We start from the raw sequence: 23,219 nt of genomic DNA, 5'->3' as shown, positions 1-23,219 counted from the left end.
ACACTGCCCCCACCCGAGCTGTGACCATCCCCGGTCACCATGACGAACTCGGTCTTGTAGGCGTGAAGGCGGTCGGCGCTGGCGTTGGGAACGCCGGAGTCCTTTGGTGGTCCGGCCTACACATAGTTTGATGTTTCGTTGGCGTGCGGCTGGTAAGGCGCAAGACGGTCCTGGTGGAGCACAATTCGTGCCCACCCCGCCAACGACACCCGGTAGATGATATCGGGGAGCTGAGCAATTACCATACAGGGACATAAGTTTGGCCGAGAGCCCCCTCTTCCTTCCGGAGGAACACACCCATATCTGCTCTCCAGTAGCAAAATCTCGCCCCCGGCTCCACGCCCATACGCTCCATAGGTGTCCCCATCCGAAAGTCCTGCAGCGGTGCCAGCGAGCGCTGGGTGGGGCCCTTCTCCTGCTTGGCGATGAGCGGATCACGGTCCAGCTGTGACACCGGCGAAGCAACTATGGGTGACGCTCTGGGAGATGCATTAACACTAGAACTACCAGAGAGGGGCCATTTGGCCCTATCCCCCTAGCTCTACCAGAGAGGGGCCATTTGGCCCGGTTGTTTTTACCTAATATCCTTAATCACGTGTGAACAGTTGCCTTTGTTCTGTAAATGTGGCAATTACTTACAGAGCGACGTACAAGGTGCTATTGACTTTACAATCAGGGACCACAGTCATCTAGGAGCAATATGTAAGGGGCCATACCATGGGTACAATTGGTGTAGAAAAAAATTATTCAAAGATTCCAAAGTTCAAAGCGTTTATTTTCTTAAACAAAAAACATACAACATAAATTCAAATTCAAATTTTATTTGTCACATTCACATACATACACGGTACGGCCTGAAGTGAAATGTATTCCACGACTGCCCAACAAATTGACACAATAAGAAAACACAATAAAATAGAATAAAAAGAAGAGGCATACTGAAGACAAATGGTATGTAAATTCCACTCATTTCTCTCCACGTAGCCTTCTCCCAGCATAAAAACTACTACCACTAATAGAAAAATATATATTTACATAAGTGCTTCCTTTTTCTGTTATCTTCAATCTCAACTATGTTGTGCATGGTGCTGAGGATGCAGACGGTCTTCCTCCGCTTGGGCGCATAAACTGTGAGTGTAGTGCCAGTTGTTGAAAACACCTGATAAGTAAGATAAGAAAAGATAAAACGTTATAGTCATTGCACTTTTATATATAGTATACAGTAATAGCACAATGAAATTGGGAGCTCTTGCTCTAGATTCAAAATAGAAAAGAAAAAATAACACAGCACTTATATAAATGCTTATATTAATATAGATCAAATAAATAATACAGCACTTTATATAAAAATAGATAAAAATAACGACAACATACCTGTGTGGTGAATTCGTTGCGGTCCGAAGATTGTTTGGCTGATTGTGGAAGCTCACGACGAATCTTGTTTATGGTGCCAACAAGGGTAGTTTTCCGGCGGAGCAGTCGTCCAGCAAGTGACAATGAAGTGAAGTAATTGTCAGTGGTAACAGTTCTTCCCTTGTCCATGAAAGGCTCCATCAGCTTCATGACCACACTCTCGGACAGTCTCTCCCCAGAGGGACGACGGAGGTCCTTGCCAAGATAAGGGATAGCGTTGCACATGTATTTTGACTTCAAGTCACATGCAACCCAAAACTTGATTCCAAACTTGTCAGGTTTTGTGGCAATGTACTGCTGAAAAGGACAGCGAGACTTGTTTGGAAAAAGTTGCTTGTCGACAGTTAGTAACAAACATCTGCCAAACGTTTGAGATTGTTGTGAACTTGTCCGTTGCTACCCGTTGAGTGCGTGTGTCCTTGTCATCGAAGCGTAGGTGTCTCATGATGTCCTGGAAGCAGTTTTGGGCCATCGTGCTCTTGACGTGCGAGATCCCCAATGTTGCCGACCATGCATCAGCCAGCGACGGAATTCTGATCACCCCCCTCCAGAGAAGGATGGAGTTGAACGCCATCAGTTCATAGACAGACATGTCCCAATCTGCTTCCATCCTGCGGCCATACTCAACTGTACATTTTCTTATAGTGTGAAGGATGTCCCAACTCACCAAAAACAAGAAGCTCTGCAAGCAATTTTTGATGGTTCTTCTGACTTCTCCTGTTGGCTCTCCATCACATGTATATGTTTCTAGTTGGCCGTGAGGGAGCGGCCTCCCTACTTCTTCCTCAACCCACACTATGCCATATTTTGCCATCTCATAGCTGGAATTCTTCTGTGTGGTCTGTGTCTTCAGCCGACTTTTCTTCTTAAGAGGAGTTCTACTTTCTAACCCGGAACACATCTCATCACCTGAAGACATGTCAGAGTCCGAACTCTCTTGCAAGTGAATGGATACTTCCCCACCATCCAAGTCACACGAGTCCATGTTTTGCAGCAGAGCCAAAGCCTCAGCAGCAGTGTACTGTCTTGGCATCTTTGCAGCTTGTTCGTACCGATAAGTTCTTGAAGATTGTGAATGCATGTAGTAAACTATCTCTTTTATTCCCAAGTTTAGCTTGTCATCAGTAAACAGCCCTGCCCACAGTCATCCAAACCACAGCCATGTGTGAGGTACTTTAGAGTACACTTCTTGGGGGGAAGGGGAGTGACACATTACAATGGGGCACCCATTGTTTTGAAGCAGAGCCAAAGCCTCAGCAGCAGTGTAATGTCTTGGCATCTTTGCAGCTTGTTCGTACCGATAAGTTCTTGAAGATTGTGAATGCATGTAGTAAACTATCCCTTTTATTCCCAAGTTTAGCTTGTCATCAGTAAACAGCCCTGCCCACAGTCATCCAAACCACAGCCATGTGTGAGGTACTTTAGAGTACACTTCTTGGGGGGAAGGGGAGTGACACATTACAATGGGCCACCCATTGTTTTGCAGCAGAGCCAAAGCCTCAGCAGCAGTGTACTGTCTTGGCATCTTTGCAGCTTGTTCGTACCGATAAGTCCTTGAAGATTGTGAATGCATGTAGTAAACTATCTCTTTTATTCCCAAGTTTAGCTTGTCATCAGTAAACAGCCCTACCCACAGTCATCCAAACCACAGCCATGTGTGAGGTACTTTAGAGTACACTTCTTGGGGGGAAGGAGAGTGACACATTACATGTCCAAACATCTCAAGGGCCCCAAAATCACCTCGGCCCCAGAGGGTTAACCACATAAGGCATATTTTAGATTTTAGACATTTAAACACACATATGTAATGGTAAAACAACACATGTTGAGCTTGTAAAATACCCAAAGATGTCTATGGAAGCAACAATAACAACCCATTTAAATCTAGTTTGCTCATGTGTTTTATTCATAACAGATACACATAGTGTAAGTAACTATAAAGTTCACTCTATTCTTCACACATATTTAAGATAAAATAGAATGAAATGATGGATGAAGTGTGTAAGCATATAGTGTTTCACCTTTCATGTTTGTTAATTCAATACTGCTGAATACACCTAATCTTCCTGAAAAATAAAAACTTTGTTTTTTATTCATATTATGTTTATTTGTAATGTGTATCTATTCGAATAACAAAGATAAATTGACACAGATTTTTATCTTTGCTCATTCTGCTCTTTGCTTTATTTTATACTTTGTTACCTGAAAGGCTTTCTTTTTATAAAAAAAAAGTCTAATTAGTTTGTGTGTACGTCTCAGACAACTTGCAAAATAGTAAAATCAATGAGAAAGAATCATGATGTAATCCTGATATTTACATATATATATATATATATATATATATATATATATATATATATATATATATATATGTCTTTGACCTTAATTATGTACATTTAAATTATTATATATGGTATGTGGTTTATTTTGATAGGTTAACTGTTTTTGTGGCGTTTAGTGCTCCTCAGCGTGTTCAGAGAGAGAGAGATCACATCACACATACGCTTCTTCCACTCAACTCTTTAGGTGGATTTTTTCCTGGTTTTTGTTCTCCTCTTCGATTTAAATATGGTTTCCCAGCGTCCTTCAAAGCTTTTCTTACTCTGCCCTTCCATTTGTGGGGGGAAGGGGAGTTACACATTTCAATCGGCCACCCATTTACAAATGAATGGGAGTCAATTGTCAGTGATTAAGTTGTTAGTTTAAAACCAAGGGGCCATTTGGCCTACCTCTGGTAGGGCTGGAGGTGTCAGAAAAACCTGGTAGTTCTAGTGTTAACTCGGCTATACGCCGGTTTGGACGGTGAATGAGTTCGCTCACCTATTTGGACTCGCACCGTGCGACACACCCGTACCTTCACGTAGCCCCCTGTAATGGTGCGAATGTTGAAGGCGGGATCAGGCAGTCCGCAAACGAGCTCACTTTGTCCAAGTAATCTAGAGCGCAGCAGTGAAACAGTGGAGCCGGTAGAACACACAGTTGACGTAAATCCCAGCACAGCTTCCCAAATGTCCCCCCCGGCGCTAGTTTAGTGGCTGCTGGAGTGTGCTGTCCCTCAGGCCTGAGGACGTTGCAACGGTAGTCTCGAGGTCCCGTGCCTCGGCATCGCCACGAAACCTCTGAGACTTGCTTGTTGCCTAGCTGCGATGGGTAGCCCTGTCCCCGGGCTACCGTCCTGATGTTCCGCCATTATCGGCTTAGCGCGCTCGGCCTCGCTCAGCGCCTCGGAAAGGGAAGCTGGTGCCGCTAACCTGATGTGCTCGCGGAGCCGCGGCGGTCGGAGTCCTCGGACAAATGCTCAATAAGCTTGCTCTTCCCACTTGTTGTGCTCGAATTCCGGATAGCCCCAGGCCCCAGGCAGTAACTCGCGGACCGCCAGCTCCTCGCACGCTGCCTCCTTAGGGTCAACCGCGCCGAACCGGAAGTAGCGCGACTCCCGTAGCTTTGTCCAGTCTTTCCGCTCATCGATAGGGAGGTCTTCCAGCACACGGAGCGCGTCGCCCTCCAGCGAGAGAGCTACCCGGATGGCTGTTTCCGCCGGGGACCAGCCCGCGAAGTTGGCGGCTAGCTTCACTTAGGCAAGGAATGCGTGGGGTTCAACATTGAATCAATGTCACCTTGCTATCTGGAGACTCATTACATTAATAAAATCTCCTCACATAGTCATGTATAAAAAAGTCACTTTTGTTATTACTTGTCATAATCTAAGTTTATGTTTTATTTGCATTTGGAAACTTTATAGAAGAATGATGTTCCTTAAAACGGCTTATAGGAATCTGCTTTGTCTGATCTTCCTCCTCATGATCACAGGTGAGTCTTGGAAAACACACACACACAAACACACACACACACTGGAGAAAATTTAAATGTATTAAACTCTAGTATTTGTTAAAATGTTTTATTGCCATACGTATTTTATGTAGTTGTATAGCAGTGTGTCACTAACACCTGTTTTGATCTAAACAGTTTATAAAATATCTGATCAGTGGACGACAGTTTACTTTTAATTCCTGATATTTCTATATTAATATCGAATATCTAACAAAGTGCTGTATTTAGATTTGTTAACTAAATGTCAATGCTATGTCAGTATTTACACAGGGAAAGTTCCTTGTGTCTTGGGGACACACTCACACACACACACACACACACACACACACACACACACACACACACACACGTGACGAGCAAAGATTTTGAATCAATTTTGACGTGAAAAAAAAAAAAAAAACAAGTCTTGGTTTATGAGTACCGAGTATCATGTATCACGCATGCGCTTCTTGTTTTGAGACTTGTTTTGAGCGTCGTTAGACACTGTGCATCCTCCTCTCCCCTTCCCACACACACACACACACACACACACACACTCACTCCTAATGGAAATACTGCTCTGTCACGATTCTTTTCAAAGGTAAACTGCCTAGTAATTTGTTTTATTTTTACTTTACAGCAGTAATTCTGTTAGTGTCACTCAATCGAGTTTCATCAATAGAGTTTCAATCCCCTTACTTTAGCTTTACACACATATACAGTACACACATATACACACACAGACACACAAACACACACACACACACACACAAATTAATTGAACCACTGTGCGTATAAACGGAAACACTTATCTGTCAGGATTTATTTTTAAAGTAAAGTGCAGTTTAATTTGTTTAATTTTTACTTTATATTTTGTATTAATTCATTTTATGTATTTATTTTTTGGGCTGTGGAAAAATAATTTAAGTTTACATTATTTCTTATGGGAAAATTTTCTGTGATTTATGAGTGTTTTGAAATACGAACCCACTTCCGAAATGAATATATATATATATGACAAATGTGCTTATTTGCACATTTTGAGATAACCCAGAGCTCCAGAGGAGTGAAGTGAAGCTGTGGAAACTTAGTGTTTTATAGGGCTCAGGATAATGACCTCTAATAACCTCTTTTATGTATCATGTTTCAGGAGCTCTTGATAATAAATGGAGTTTGACATACAGTCAGAACAATCTCTGTGCTTTAAAAGGATCTACAGTGTTTATGAACGGCTCGTACACACACCCAACAAATCTTACAGTGACAAAGACATTTTGGTTGATAAACCCAGATGAGGGTAAACAGGAGACTGATCTGCGTACTGTATCAGGTTACTCAGGCAGAGTGGAGTATTTAGGAGATGAACGGAAACACTTCTCCCTCAGACTGAGTGACGTGAAAAAAACAGATGAACATGAATACTGCTTCAGAATCCGAACCAATGAAGATGCACAAAGATGGGTGGGTCAACCTGGAGTTACTCTCACTGTTACAGGTAAATAAAGTCATTTTATTTCCTACATTTATCACTCAGGCTATAATCTCTCTTTAAATACATGAGGGTCAGAGTTTTGTACCAGATTAATGAAGATCTCTAACTGTCACATATGGGGGTCTCAGGCACTGTGTAAGTACAGATGTAGGTATTTATCAAAGTGAAAATAAACAAACACTAACCAAGATCAGGGCAACAAAAACAGGAATCAGGAGCAAAATAACTGGTGGACAAACAGTAATAAATCCAACAGTAAACCAGAACAGAGATAAACTAAACATGGGCATTTAAATAATATTTCTAATCAGGGACACTAAACTGGGACACATATGAACACAAAGTCAAAATAAAATCCAACAAAGAGAAGTGTCTAAAGTTTGCAGACTCAGGAGTCACCACGAGGGGGAACCCTGACCCACACATGTTACTAAAATAAATCAAGCGATAAGTGCCTGGGTAAAAATAATTAGAATCTAGAATAGAAAAGGTTACTAGAAAAAAAATACAGAAAGTATTATAATTAGATAGAAAAACATTTTAAGAGATGAGTTTTAAAAGTAGATACTTTACTATCTACATTACAGTTTTCCTGATGTAATGTGTCTCTCTGTGTTTAAGATCTTCAGGTGATCGCTCCTGCAGAAGTGACAGAGGGACAATCAGCCGTTCTGACCTGTAAAACCACCTGCAGTCTGACTGATCCAACATTCATCTGGTACAAAACCAGCCGTGATTTAACCACAAACACCATCAAGAGCAATAAAGTCCACCTGCAGTCGGTCAGCAGTGAGGATGCAGGCAGTTATAGCTGTGCTGTAAGAGGATATGAACATCTCCCCTCTCCTGCTCACACACTCAGAGTCAGATGTGAGATTTATTTACCTTCTTCTTATATATTGTACAGGAATAAATGTTAAATTCCAGGTGTAATTAAAGAAAGTAAAAACATTAACTATAAACTTGAACTACATTCATTGTGATTGCCATGTCAGGAGATTTTTTTTATTATTAAATAGTCAGAAAATAAAATGAAAAAGCAATAAAAAATGAAGACACAGGTAATTTTATTCACTGGGGCATAACAAATCTATTCATAATCACATAATGACACTGTAAAGGAAACGATACAAACACATACAGAATTAACATGAAGGAGTTCCAGAATTATTACTGTATAAACATATTCTCAAAATCATGAAGTTTAATGGCAAATAAATGTGTTTTATAAAAAAAAAGATGAATAAATAAATAAATAAAAATAGACACATAGTTCTTATGGCTATTAATTTATGTCATCAAACTTACCATGGAACTTTCTAGATCCTCCAAAGAATGTCTCAGTGTCCATCAGTCCCTCTGGTGAGATAGTGGAGGGCAGTTCAGTGACTCTGACCTGCAGCAGTGATGCTAACCCACCTGTGGAGATCTACACCTGGTTTAAGGATACATGTATGACATCAATAGGAAATGAAAAGACCTACACCATCTCCGACATCAGCTCTGAGGACAGTGGAGAGTACAAGTGCAAGTGCAGTAATGGAGTCGGACATCAGGACTCCAGCAGTGTATCTCTGAATGTTCTCTGTAAGTTAGTGATGAATATTTTAAAGCCAATAACAGATAAAAGTTAATGGATTTTCTTTAAAGTGCAATATTTCTGTTCTCTTTAGATCGCCCAAAGAATGTCTTCGTGTCCTTCTGTCACTCTGGTGAGATAGTGGAGGACAGTTCAGTGACTCTGACCTGCAGCAGTGATGCTAACCCACCTGTGGAGATCTACACCTGGTTTAAGGTGAATGAATCCTCAGCTGTAGGATCTGGACAGAGTTACAGAGCTCTACAGAGTGGACAGTACTACTGCGAGGCTCAGAATAAACACGGCTCTGAGAGATCAGCTGCTGTGTTCGTCACTTTACGTGGTGAGAGCGATGATTTATTTCTGTTTGATCACTGTTCGATTAGATATCACCCAGAGTGGAAAAACTTTTAAATAACGTGTGTGTGTGTGTGTGTGTGTGTGTGTGTGTGTGTGTGTGTTTGTGTGTGTGTGTGCTAGAAAGTGGTTCTGTGATTTCTCATGTAGCTGTTGGAGTTGGATGTTTTGGTCTTGGAGCTCTTCTCTCTTCTCTCTTCAGGCTGAGGTGAGAATATTTAAGCAGTTTAACTTTTCGGTTTTGAGAGATAATTGTTTTGTTATATCAGTGTAGATTCATTTCATTTAGCAAAAATCTGTACCTAAATCTTTCATAATTGTTGCACCAAAGATAAATAAAGCTTTACTTTATAGAATGTTTTTATGGTAATTTAAGTATGCACTTTAGTATCACTTACATGTTAGTTGAGTTTTAATGAGAGGAGAAAAAATAAACTAAACATAACTGGGAAATGTTTGCATGGCAGATTTTTTTAATTAATTAATTAATTAATTAATTAACTAATTAATTGTAATTATTATTATTATTATTATTATTATTATTAATGATAATAATAATAATAATAATAATAATACATTTGCACACCAATTCCAAAATAAATAAATGCGAGAGACAAAAATGGAAAAAAATCAAAACATAAAATTTTCTCATTCATTCAACAAATTACTTATTTTTCTAAAATAATTATTTTGTTTAGATTTTGTCTGTTTTTGTCCTATCTATTAATTCATTTACTCATCTACCTATTTAATAATTTACCTACTTTTTATTTATTTTCAAATACATTTATTTCTGCATTCATTAATTTCACATTAATTCCACATTCATTCCACACATCATGATTGAGTTGAACAATCACGTGCAGCTTAAAAAGGAAGAAGAAGAAGAAAAAAAACAACAGTGTCTCTCAGACAGGAGCCGACTCATTCACTCCAAAGAGCAGCTCTAAGAGCAGTATCGTTCGCCACTAATTCAAATGTATTGTTTTGTTATAGATGATCCTGTGTGTCAGAGAGTAGTAATATGACAAAATTAGTAAACGTTTTTTCAACTGCTCTTTGTCACGTGCGTCCCTTTATCTTTGCTGATAAATTCATCACTAATTACTCTGAAGTCGCTTACGATGGATAAATATTTGACTTTGTGTGAGCAGATGCAAGAGACAGAAGAAAAAGGCAGATGAAGGTGACTATCAGGTGAGTTTTTACAGAAATGTCCATCAGGTGTGTGTTTTGTTCATAATAAACTCTTACAGTAAAGATCTTCAGCAGAACCTCCTCATGTTCTCCACCCCTCCTCTCTGCAGAACGCTGGGCTGAGTGTTAAAGACGACACGTACGCAGCTCTCGACCCCACAGGCCGGACATCTGATGATGTGTATCACACACTTACAGTAAGTGTTTACACAAGAATATGCTTTTTTGTAATATATTTGATAATTATAATTTAACTGAATTATAATTATATTGTTAATATATATTATATTAAAATTCATTGTTTCATATTTTTTTTCCTTAACTTTTCAGCTTTGGAGTTAGACATAATATTTAGGAGAATTTTGACATGAAATAAGTTAAAACATGCCCGTATTTATTAAGCATCTCGGAATCACTCAAAGGAATCACGCTCAAAGTTAATTTAGGACTTAAAATATTCCTACCTCAGAGTGGGACATAAAAGTTCTTTATGAAATTTCTTACTCTTACTTTCAGCGAGGAGTAGGACTGCACTGAGGAAAACGTGTGACATCACTTTTTACAACACTGAAAGCCGTACAGTAATCTGCATGTTATAGTGGGTGTTGTAGTTTTTATAGGTTTTTGTAGTTTAAACGGTGGAAAAGCAAAATAATGAAAACAGAAGCAGTTGTGTGGAAGCTTCATACACACAGACAAAACTTATAGATGTGTGACTCGGTATATGACATCATCCTAATCACACTGCTCCAATCACAACTGTTTAAAGCCTCTATAATAGAGCTGTAATAATCTGATCAACATGATTTAGAACAGAATGTGAGACTGGAGAGAGGATGAGAGCATTTATTGTGGAGGAGGAAGTAACATGTAAAGAAATAATTAAAGGAAAGTCTGCCCCACTCTTACCTCTAAACATAATAAGTGAGTGGAGGTAGTTTGTGAAAGCGTCAGTGCCACCTGTCAGTTTGCTGCCTGAGGAGTGTTAAACACTGGGATACGCCGTGTTAATGAAGTGATTAAGTGTTGCATTTAACAGAGAATCTCACAAAACTGTTGTGTGAGCTCAAATAATTTAATATATAAATTATTATTTAATTATAAGGTGTAAAAATAGATATAATTATTTTAGTGTGTGCCCCCAATGGATGATGACCACGACATGAATGCAGTTTGTTGTTTTTGTTGATTTCACGTGTTGGGGAAATGTATGATGATTTTGATTTAATATTTCCGATACTGTTGACTGTGTTGTTATTTCAAAGCTGCATCTTTACTGTTAATAAGAAAAATATAATGTATCAGTCAGCTGAGACATCATACACTGTAAAGAAATAAAAAATAAAAAAACAGGCTTCTTAATGTAAAAAAGTTTATTAACAAGTTGCACAGCTTTTTTAAGTTTACTCAATTTTTAAATAAATTTGCTGGCCAAACTAAATATTTTATATTGCTGTTTAGTTGACACATTGTGTATCCAGTACAAAATCTTAAGTTCTCTTAACTTGTAATTCATATATTTAAGTCAGTTCAAGTAGTATTGGTTGTGGGCTCAATTAATTATATTATCAACTATGGTTGCCTTAGCTCAACTTTTTATCCACTCAAAAAGATAAGTTGTCTCCCATTGATGAAGTTTGTTAAAGTGATTGTTTTCTATGAAAAACAGGTTGGCCTAACGCTACTGTCAATTAAAACACATAAACATTACTTTAAAAAACTTTATTGCTTCAAAATTAGTCCAAGTTAAAACAGTGATCTGAATAAAACAGGGGAATACACATTCTATTTTACTTAAAGGTCAATAATATACCTGGAGTCATCAGATGCTTATCAGTATCTTACTGCTTTTTTTTACATCACAACATCATACCATTTTTTTAAACTAGCAAAGATTTGACTTTTGGAGATTTTTCCCAATTTATGGCAACAAGAGTTTGTTTCTCAGGATAAATACTCTCTTGCTGTTAATAAATAAAGATATTATTTTAACTGACAAGGTTAAAATACTTGTAGACAGACCCAGAGACTCACTCGTTCAACTACGAAACATTTTAAAAACATTACAGACACCTTTAAGAAGGCATGGCTTTTTTCTTTTTTTTATTTCACAGATTTCTCATCCCAGTCCTCCTCCTGACTGCTAGAATGTGAGTTTTAACTCTTAAACTCAGAAATGTTATTAGACTCATGTGACAGTATTTTACTAAATTTGTAGCTCTATAACTGTAACTCCAACAGTAATTTTATATTTATTTCCTAGTTAGTAATTTTACTAAAAGTAAATCAGACAGTGTGATATGGATGATTGAATAAATGTTAGTAACATGATATGCTTTAACACAGCTTCCTGATTTTACTGTGTTTTTTTTTTTCCTTTCAGTCTTTTAGGGACAGGATGAATTAAATGAGAGCTGAAACAGCTGATGAACAGAGAGAGGCTCGAGATTTAAGGCTCAATATCACTGTATGATGGCTTTAGGTGTCCTATACATAAATAATTAATTTCTCATGTTACCTTAAACATAAACAGGCTCTTCTGACATGTTTCATAGATGTATTTTAATTTTTTGTATAAGATGATGCCTGCTATTTTATGGTGACCCATACACTGCTTATTCAGTTTAATGTGAGTAAAATATAGACATTACATACATACAGTTTTAAATGGCAGTGGTACCTCGGCATACAAACGTCCCACCTTATTTTTTTTCCATCTTAAAAACTGAAATTTTTAAAATTTTGGCATTTTTGGCATAAAAGCGACCAACTGAACCGAATATCAACTAACGTGTGTGAATGTTTAGAAAGCATTTAAAACGTTTACATCAGTGCAAATCTAAGTGAAGCAAGTTGACTTTTTTTTTTTTTTTTGTTTGCTTTGCTTTTTATACAAGATTAATTAAGATGCAGCACCATGGGTTCAAATGTTAGCAAAGAAGGTAGCAAGGAGAAAAGGATTTCAGTTTGGTTTTTAAAGCAGCCGATGCCAAGAGGAATCATATGCAAAAATATTATTATACTGCTGGAAATTGGTAATCTGATTCGTTTGCATTATTTCTGATGGGAAGTGACAGATAATTTATCTTAATTTATCTTTTACCAAAGATTTTACTCACCTGAAGTGCACTGAAATTCCTATTTTTAAATATATATATATAAATAAATAAAAAAAAATAATATATACCAGTAGAGTTTGTGTGTGTGTGTCCTAAATTATTGTCCACCTTGTCATATTGGGGAATCTGTCTCTTTTAGTGGCCATCCACTCTAGTCATATCACTACAACAGGTTTCTCTTTCTTATAACTTACCTTTCCCTATCCAAGCTTAAAATGTGCACACTGTCAAAATAAAAACATGCCCAAAGTAATTAGAATCTCTTTAATATTAGAATAATATCAGTTTAACTAAACCAAATTCTCATCACCTACCAGACCAGGTATTTAGCTAGTCACATTTTTGAGGAAAAGAAGAAAATATATACAAAACCATTTATAGGTACAAATCAGTATTTCTTAGATTACATACCAAAATTAAATATTCAATACATTAGCACTGTACCATGTGTAATCTGCACCAGAAGACCCCAGTGTCCGGTGAGCTCTCGCTGGCCATTGAAAATCCGGGTTAGATGATATAAATCTCGCACCGGGCCATACCCATATCCGCAGAAGGTCTCTCAGATGAACAGCCTCTGGCAGGTTAGAATAAGGTAGGTAAGAGAAGTCGCCAAGTCAGATCCGTATCTTCGGAATAAGGATTGGCTCTAAGGGCTGGGTCGTCTTCCCCGACCCGTGGGGTCATCCCCCCTCTGGGAGGGTCTTCCTTTAGCGGGCGCAGAAGTGGGCAGGGGGAAGCCAGGGCCTCGGATGCAAGCAGAGCCGTTCGTGAGCATGCTGGGGTGCAGTCAGACGAGCGCCGCACCCTCTTTGATTGCACAAGTTTGTGTTCAACCTGGTGCTAAATGACTCGTAAACGACCTGATTCTGAGTTGGGGTGTTGTGAGTGGTAGAGCAGCTCCATCGCTGCGATACATTGAAAGTTAGCCCTTGATCCAATATTTTGTCCGGTAGCCGAGGTCGTGCAGGTGGCCCTCCTTGGACCCCGGCGGTCCTGGGTGTCCCAGAAGTATGAGCAGGAAAAAAATAATGACAAAGTCCCCAGTTATACCAATATTACCAGGGGTCTGGCCTTTCAGCGGGCCGTGCTGAAGGTGTTAAGCCCGATGGAGGGGTGCTTAAGTGTGGGTGGTCTGGGCCGGTTGGTGAGCGAGGTCCTGAAAATTGAGTCATGTGAATGTTGCTATTTCCCTTGGGCCTAAGGCGGCGTATCTTTGTGGCCATGGGGGCTACAGGGCTGGGACAGGACTGGTTGGATTTGTCTCGTGAATCTTGGGGAGGGTGTCTGGTGCCTGGAAGAGTGGAACGCTTGGACGGCCTGCGAGAGGTGCTATTTCTCCTTTGGGTTTGAGCTTCCTCCCGGGCCTGAACCGGCGTATCTCCGCGGACGTGGGGGCTACAGGGCTGGGGCAGGTCCCCTTGGATGCGTTTCGGGGAGTGCTCGGAGGCTAAAGAGGTGTACCAGAGGTGGGGCATTGCTGTAATCCCCCAGATGCCAACTAAGAAACAGTGGGCTTCACCACCACCAAGGCCCTTGGCCCCAGCTTGCCCTCCTCATTCTGTGAGACCACAGTGCCTGCACTTTACCTTTAAAAAGAAATTAACCTGCATTTTACCTTTAAAAAAAATCGTGACAGAGCCATGTTTCCATTAAGAGTGTGTGTGTGTGTGTGTGTGTGTGTGTGTGTGAAGGCTATTGGGGCAGTGGTGGCTCAGAGGGCTAAGGCACTGAGTTACTGATCAGAAGGTCGGCGGTTCGATCCCCAGCTCAACCAGGTTGCCACTGTTGGGCCCTTGAGCAAGGCCCTTAACCCTAACTGCTCCAGGGGTGCTGTTTCATGGCTGAGCCTGCGCTCTGACCCCAGTTACGCTGGGATATGCGAAGAAGGAATTTCACTGTGCTTTAATGTATATGTGACAAATAAAGGCTAAACTTAGGAGGAGGGGAGGGGCAAAGTATCTTATAACGTGCGCGCGCACACACTGAATACACCAATGCTAATGTTTGCTACTGCTGTGCTGCTTTCCAAAACTTTGGCTTTCTTGGGGCTCACCAAACCTGCTGGTCTAAAAAAAAATGTAATAAGTCTGACGGTCTTTTTGACATTTCTTATAGAAAAACCTTTTGATTGATTATGGTATGTAAGTAGTTTCTGTGAGTCTAAATCATGCATGATTAAGTAATGATGTAATAATTTTAGCTTCTGTTATGTTGCATGCACTGCATGACAGTTGTGAATGGCATTACCTGAGCAATTAACATCTCTCTCTCTCTTACACTTTAAATTCATACTTTTTGCTCCCTAAAAAATTTTTAGATTTTTTTCTGATTAGCCTCACAGATCTATGGTGATTATATAAGGCTACATAGCAGTTCAGTCAAAATCCTTTGAGCTCTTTGTCATTGTGTGTGTAAAAATGACTTTCACTATTAAACGTAGCTAAAATTATCCTTTTTTTTCCAGCCACATTTTGATGTTGAAGATGATGCTTGAACTCCTTCCAAATGTTATTAATGTGTTTTACATTTCTTAAGTCAATAAATTTTTTAATTAATTTTTTTAATTGGAAATTCAAACATTATTCCCGACCCTTAAGATCAACCACCTCTGTGGTGATAAACCATTTGGAACACACTGCAACATCACTTCCTCCATGCGTTACCATGGTAACATAAGCACTTTAGAAACCTGTCGCTGCTGCTGCTGTGGAAATTTCAGACTACAGACATTAAATATAGAATATTTATTGGAACAAAACCTGATACCATTATAAAAAATATAACATATTGAATTGTTTGTAACTTACGAATAACTGAATTCACAGCGTACATCAGGTCGATCAGAACGCAACTTAAGTATAATTTACTATGCGTGTTTGCACAGAGAGTTTTGGAGTTTTTATTTATTTAATTTATTAATTCTTTTGATTACTAAAACGTTCATCTTTTATCGTTCATTGTCTGTTTTTTTTTGTCTGTTTTTTTTTCAGTTCCAATGTTGTGAACGAACAAGAGGAAATAACATCAGCAGCACATCGTAACCACAAACACATTCTCTCAGGCATTTCTTCAGTTGCAGTTTGGTCGCTGGACGTGCAGGTCGAGAAGCCGCAGTAAGAAAACATTAATGGTTTATACATTTTAGCTATTAAATTTCTTTATTTATGGCCTTTTACTGGATATAGAGAGGCTCAGTGTTGTTGTTGGTGGTGGTAGTGGTGTTGAATTGGAACCTACATGACTTTTGTCTGTCTTCACTGAGAGTTATGGAGATACATTATAATGCTGATTAAATGATAAATTATGCCTCAGAGAATGATGGCTTTTTCTGCACATTTTCATAATCTGAATTATTATAATTATTTTATTTTCATTTTCAAAGATAAATACTCATGTAAAGTAATTAAGCATGAGCAAAAGTTGTTATAATAAATATCTCAGGTTGTGCTTTGGGGTTACATTTGGTGTTTTCTTGCTTTATCAAACACACACCTGCTTTTATCTGAGGAGTTGAATCAGGTGTGATAGGAAAATAATAAACACTGATATTTGTAGAGCAGCTTCTTTAAATAATCAGTGCTGTTTTTAATATAAAGTACCTGTACATTAACTGAGTCATGAGCTTTGGTGTGACTGTACAGCCTCAGCTTCATTCAGTAGACAGCAGGGATAAACCCTTATTACATTCAAATATAAATTAATTTACAAGAAAGCGCTTTTTAAGGAATCTAAATAATTTTATTCGCAATTAAAATATTTAATGGAAAATATCAATTTATTTATTTATTTATTTATGTATTTGTTTGTTTGTTTGTTTGTTTGTTTGTTTGATTGTTTGATTTATTGCCCTTTTTCATTGTTTGGTTGTTTGTAAATAAGCACCACCACCAGAACAATAAACAGAACAGTATGACGTGACACTGTGGGCGAACTGTAGTGAACCCAGTGCTGTAGATTTAGCCAGTCTTAAGAGGTTACACGCCTCCTACATTTGAACTTAATTTTAGCTTCAATCTTACAAAACATGTCAAACGTGTGTGTGTGTGTGTGTGTGTGTGTGTGTGTGTGTGTGTGAGCATGTTTGTTTTGTGCTGTGTTGTTACATTTCCTTGGTTGTCAAGGCAATGTGGTTATTTATTTACACACAGGACATGCGTTATAATACACTGTGATAGAATATTTTATATGTGTTAACAATGCACACAGTTTTTATTCTGCTGCAAACACGATCCTGCTGATGCATCAATATGCTTTAAAATGACAGTTTTTATATAAATTATCTGAGGTTATAAACACATAAGCACGCAACACATTTACCCAGAAGTAACTTTGTCATACTCAGTTCTAGTGTCTTACTGTCATTTCAATAGTTTTAGAGAGCACACTGTGTGTTTTTATTTAGATTTTTTTTACATTATTATTTTAGTGGGTTATTACTTTTAGATTAATCAAAAATAAAATAAACAAATATTTAACTTATTATGAACCTCTACATAAATGACTGACTATGAGTATAATACCTGCTATAAATTACAGATGTTTGTGATTAGATAACTGCACTGATCCTCATCATGATTTCACACCATGAATATCTTTTATTTTTCTTTGTCTGTTCTTTCTTTAGTTCAGAAGTAAAGACTAATTGAGCAATAAAAAAGGGGAAAAAAAGCGTGTTCACATCAGCAGCAAGTCGTAACCGCACACTCGTCCTCTCACATGTTTCTTCAGTCACAGTTTGGTCGCCGGACGTGAAAGTCGAGAAGACACAGTAAGAAAACATTCATGTTTAATCATTTTTTATAACTAAATTCCTTTATTGCATGGACTTTTCCTGGACATAAAGAGGCTCAGTGTTGTTGTTGTTTTGATGTAGTTGTACTTTATGTTGGTAAATTATACCAACTAATTTATAGTATATAATTTATATAAATACAGCATAACACTGATTTCATGATAAATGATGCCTTAGAATTGTGGCTTCTTCTGAAATTTTGCACCCTTTAAATGTAAATTTTAAATTAAATTTAATATTTAAAATGCCAAAAATAATAAACCCTGACATTATTATAGCGGCTGTGATCAATAATCACTGATGTGTTGCTGTACAGTAAGTGCATATTATAGTATTTGCTTAACAACATGAAAAAGTAATTAATAATAATAATAATAGTAATAATTAATTAATGAAAGTACTAGTTTTACAATAATTAATTATCAAAATTATTGTAATCTTCTATTCATCCATTAATTAATACATTTATTTATTCATTTAAAATTAACTTTTTAATGTGAGATTATTATTTTTTATCCTAGCATGCATATAATAAGTTCTAAAGTTAAGTGTAAGAAGAGGCAGTATGCATAAGGACAATAGCATTTATCACACACACACACACACACACACTTACACATATGTAAACACACACTTTCCCTCTAAACGTCCAGTAGTCTGCTTATGGTATGCTTATTGTGAAACAGCTCAAAAAGTCTCACAACAACACAGGCATAGCTACTGTTACACACAGTAAGGGAAATCGTGCAGGCGCTGCCGCAGCATGAAAAGAGAGTCGTAAAAAAAAAACTTTTAAACTTGATGTGTCAGTCTGAAGTGTTATCATTGGAAAGCAAGAGAGAGGAGTGAAGTAGAGATTAGAGGAGTGAAGTAGAGATTAGAGGAGTGAAGTAGAGATTAGACGAGTGAAGTAGAGATTAGACGAGTGAAGTAGAGAGTAGACGAGTGAAGTAGAGATTAAAGGAGTGAAGTAGAGATTAGAGGAGTGAGGTAGAGATTAGAGGAGTGTACAGTATATGCTGCGAATTCCAGATTGTTGGAGCGCTTGTGAGAAATCCACTTGTCGGATTATATCATTCTGTGTCGCTCTGGTGAGTGAATGTTCAAATATTAATTTAATGTCATTTAGTAATAATTCATTATGAGTCAGTTTTGAGTAGGCCGCGTGCATGTTGCATGCACTGAACTAGTTAGCATGATGGGCTAATGCTAGCATGTGTAAAAGTGCTAAATGGGTCATAGGACGAGGGAAAGAGGGATTTATGAGTGTTAAAGTGTTAAAGTGTTAATAACTGGCAAAAAGTTGTATTAATGTGACCTGTGTGTATGTTTTATAATGGAAGTGTTTGAATTAGAAGTTTGTCCTGTGTTTTACAAGGCTGGGTTTATTTCCCCTCATGTGTGTCCCTGTGAACTCGATCCTCTGTGAGAGTTTCTGCATGAATGTAATCTAGTGATTTTGCAGTTTAAATAATTTTATTTACTCAGGTCTTTGAATCTCGTTTATCAAAATGAATGCATTTTCTTTTGAGCCATTTAGTTCATCTGATCTTTTGATCAGAAATAAAATAAAATGTTACATTTTCAATAAACAGAACCAAAACTCTTATATCTTCTGGTCTGAGTCGTTCTTTTGAATCTATTGCACTGTATAGTGTCTATGGGAGTCACGTGACAAAAGAACTATTGATTCGGACCAAAGACTTAAAGGTAACTACTCATTTCTGTTTCTTGTACATAACTTAGAGAGGATTTGCGATGCTTTGCGCATGCACGCCCAGTAGAAAATTAATAAATCACTCTCCGAGACTACTCGTTCGTTAAAGACTCGTTAAAAAAGAATGTATATCACTATCGTAATCTCATGGTGAGGAATTATAAGCACATTGTACGTGATTACATGAGCACACATATGGCGTTATATTCCTGCCACAATTCTGAGCGCGTGGTTTGACATTTTGAGAGCAGACAATGCACTCTATGCGCGTGCAATGTCTCCACTGCGCGCTCAACAGCTCGATTCTGCGCGTGCAATGTCTCCACTGCGCGCTCAACATATTCTCCGCGCACGCGCGACTTCTCGATTCTGTGCGCGCTCGACTCTGCCTGTACGCTCGCTCAACTTTGTCCAGTGTTACAAAACTGCCACAAAACCAGCCAATCACAGACTTCCACACACTACTTCTGATTGGCTGTTCCTCCTCTATCAGCTGGCAATATCGACCGCATAACGCATACTATAATTTGTATAGTGCTTTTAAAATGGCCATTGTCTCAAAGCAGCCTTACAAAATCAAAATAAAATGATAAGAAATTTAAATTATATATAATTATATAAAAATAAATTATATAAGGGAAGCAATGTAAATAAAGTTTTTATTCATAAATATTATAAACAAATATTATAGTATTTATTTTTTATTTAATGAAGTATTAGTATATACCAGTTTCGTTTGCCCATTGTGTGTTTTTATTTACGTACCTAATTACGTTACCATATAGCTCATTGTTAGACTTATATCGACTAAAATTCAAATCGGATAACTTTACTTATAAACCTTTATTTACAACGCTTCCGTTAAGCGGTCGATAGTAGTGCCACTTGATTGGAGGAGAAACAACCGATCAGAAGTAGTGTGTGGAAGTCCGTGATTGGCTGGTTTTGTGGCAGTTTTGTGACACTGGACAAAGTTGTGCGAGCGTACAGGCAGAGTCGAGCGCGCACAGAAAATAAATGTTGCACGCGCGTGCAGGCAGAGTCGAGCGCGCGCGGAGAATATGTTGAGCGAGCAGGGGAGACATTGCACGCGCAGAATCGAGCTGTTGAGCGCGCAGTGGAGACATTGCACGCGGATAGAGTGCATTGTCTGCTCTTAAAATGTCAAACCACGCGCTCAGAATTGTGGCAGGAATATAACGCCATACACACATGGTGAGCGGACCTTTGTAATGAGTTTTGAAATCACCAACTTGTAGGAGAATTTCAGATTTCTTGTTTTTGGACTCAAAAGACTCGTTTTTGATTCCTTAAACTTAATTGTTTTTTATTTTTTGCTTCTGAAGCAGAGACTATTTTTCCTGAGTGTCAACTCTTTGAACTGAATCACAAACTTTGTTTAAATAAGCCAATTTATTTTTTATTGCATTTTTAGGCTATACTGTTAAATAATACTCTTCAGTTTTAAAAGGAAAGTATTTATTTTAAGAAATTTATATTAATGTTTTGTATTTTGCAAATTTAAGTAATTGAATGCAATATTTCGTTTAGAGGTTTCTCCTTGTGAATTGTTTCAGTCAAGGTGAAAGAGGTAGACATATTGTTTTATTTATTTATTCATTATTGAGAACTTTACATTGTCACATTGTGTGAAGAGTGAACTATTTTGTTAAAGCTTTTTTGTGATTACAGTCTAGATCTTTAGACTGTCAATTAATTGTTTATTTCTGATATTTTAAATTAACAAAGCACAGAGAGATAATTTTGTTTTATCTTTATACATTTCTGAATCCAAATGTGTTAATGAGTCAATCGCCGATAGTATCGTTTCCTCTCTTCAGTAGTCGTTCCTGGCTTTCGACGATTAGCCCAGACTGAAAATCACTTCGGGCAGTGTGTGTGACATTGTGTGCTACGTGTTTTTTTTTATTTATTTTTTTTTTTATAAAATGTCATCAGTAGTGATGTTACTGACTGAAGTGTAATTAACATGAACAGAGTGGATTATTTACTCTAGTCTGTTTAATTGAACACATTTAAGTACATGTACAGTGCTAAACAAACACCCAGAGCAACTTACAGATTATTTATTTATTTGTCTGCAAATGCAACTGATAAAAGAGTTAAAGTTGGTTGTGATAAAAAAAGTACGGTGTATCTCTGTTATGGTGGCAAAAGGGATAACTACTCAATATTAGGCAGGTGGTCATAACGTTATGGCTGATCAGTGTATTATTATCTATACTGGATACACTGAAAGAAATATAACACTGGCAAGTAAACAAGTAATCTGTCACACGTAATATTTTAGCATTGCTGTGATGTAAATACACCATTTACTGGAAAATAAACTTTTTAAGTTCATGTTAACTAATTTCTGAAGGTGAAACAAACCAAATATTTAAAGTTGTTCTAAATCAAAATAAATGAGTTGGCTATATAACTTAATGTAAATATGAATGTTTGAGCAAATTAACTTTTTTAAGTTGCATCAAATAAAGATTTAGGGCATTTATAATTTAAATATAAAAGCATAAAAAACGTAATTACATTTTAATTTAATGTAATTTATTCAGAACAAATTTCTTTGTATAAACAATATTTATTAAGGAATGAACACTAAGATTTTTTTTTTCAAAATGTATAAACATCAATAGTCAGTCAACACTGCTAATTGTGTTTGAAATTGAGAGAAAACAACAACCAAGATATGTCTGCATTTATCCACAAATTAAATTTTGCAATGGGTACATTTTGTTCTTGTCAAATCTGCTGAATAAGAACCAAACTAAATACTCTGCGACTAAAATGAATTACTCCATGAAAACTACAAATGGTAACACTCAACTTTGCAACATACAGTACATTAATTAATTGGACTGAAAAGAAAATTAGAAAATGTCCCCTTTTCAAAATGTTCAAAGTAAAATGAGTAATCAAAAATAATACAGGTAGAGCACTATTTCAATAAGAATGATCAGTTCCATAACTTTCAACAGTGGGTGGGGAGGCTCCTGCTCATTTCTTGGTCTGAAAAACAAACACGTCAGTACTACTACCAAATCAAATTCAGATTTTATTTGTCTGATATTATTTGTCACGTACACAGTCATACACAGTACGATATGCAGTGAAATGCTTTTCCGACTACCAGTGACCTTAAAATAAAAACTTAAACATAAGAATAAATATAAATAAAAGGTAATACGGTAGAAAATAAAGTTAACTGGTAAAATATACTGTACAAGTAAAAATAAAGACATATTGCAGGAAAAGAAATATTGCAGGAAAATGAAATTAACTAGTAAAAGTAAAAATATACTGTGCTACCTAAAATAAAATAAGAATAAAAATATACTGTACAAATAAGAACAAACCAATAAGAACCATTGCTCTCCAGTTTTTCAGCACAGTGATGCTGCTAGTCTCTAAACATGGGCAGTTGTTCAAGTGCAATCTCCGAACGCAAACCTCATAAAAGGATCCTAAGTTTTGGTTGTATAAGCACCAATGGAAAAATAAAATGTGAGTAAGTGGAGTTTAACAGCTTTAAAGCTGGGTGCTCAGCCTATGAACTTTTGGGGACACCTTTTTCCCACCAAGCTCCATCAGGACTTTTTGAAAAAATTCAAGAGTGTACTGTAGATTTTTTGGATATTTTAGGTTGAGGCGTATACAGTATGAGCCCGAAGAACATGGCAACAGCTGTCGCAACAGAAGGCACTTCATTCAGGACCTGT

The 23,219-nt window shown here is 37.4% G+C and overlaps 1 protein-coding gene across 1 annotated transcript in view; it reads left to right on the top strand.

Annotated features, from left to right (window-relative positions):
• LOC128506995 (sialoadhesin-like) overlaps window positions 1–23,219 on the top strand; it is a 444,701-nt gene that overhangs the window by 338,733 nt on the left and 82,749 nt on the right. The window contains exon 19 of the mRNA XM_053477610.1: window positions 8,039–8,302. Within this exon, the coding sequence (XP_053333585.1) occupies window positions 8,039–8,302 (264 nt within the window). The remainder of the gene's footprint in view (window positions 1–8,038; window positions 8,303–23,219) is intronic.

This window comes from Clarias gariepinus, chromosome 18, assembly GCF_024256425.1.
Source record: "Clarias gariepinus isolate MV-2021 ecotype Netherlands chromosome 18, CGAR_prim_01v2, whole genome shotgun sequence".
Taxonomy (NCBI): Eukaryota; Metazoa; Chordata; class Actinopteri; order Siluriformes; family Clariidae; genus Clarias; species Clarias gariepinus.
Note: the sequence above shows the minus strand (reverse complement) of the source record. Positions and strands in the feature narration are given on the sequence as shown.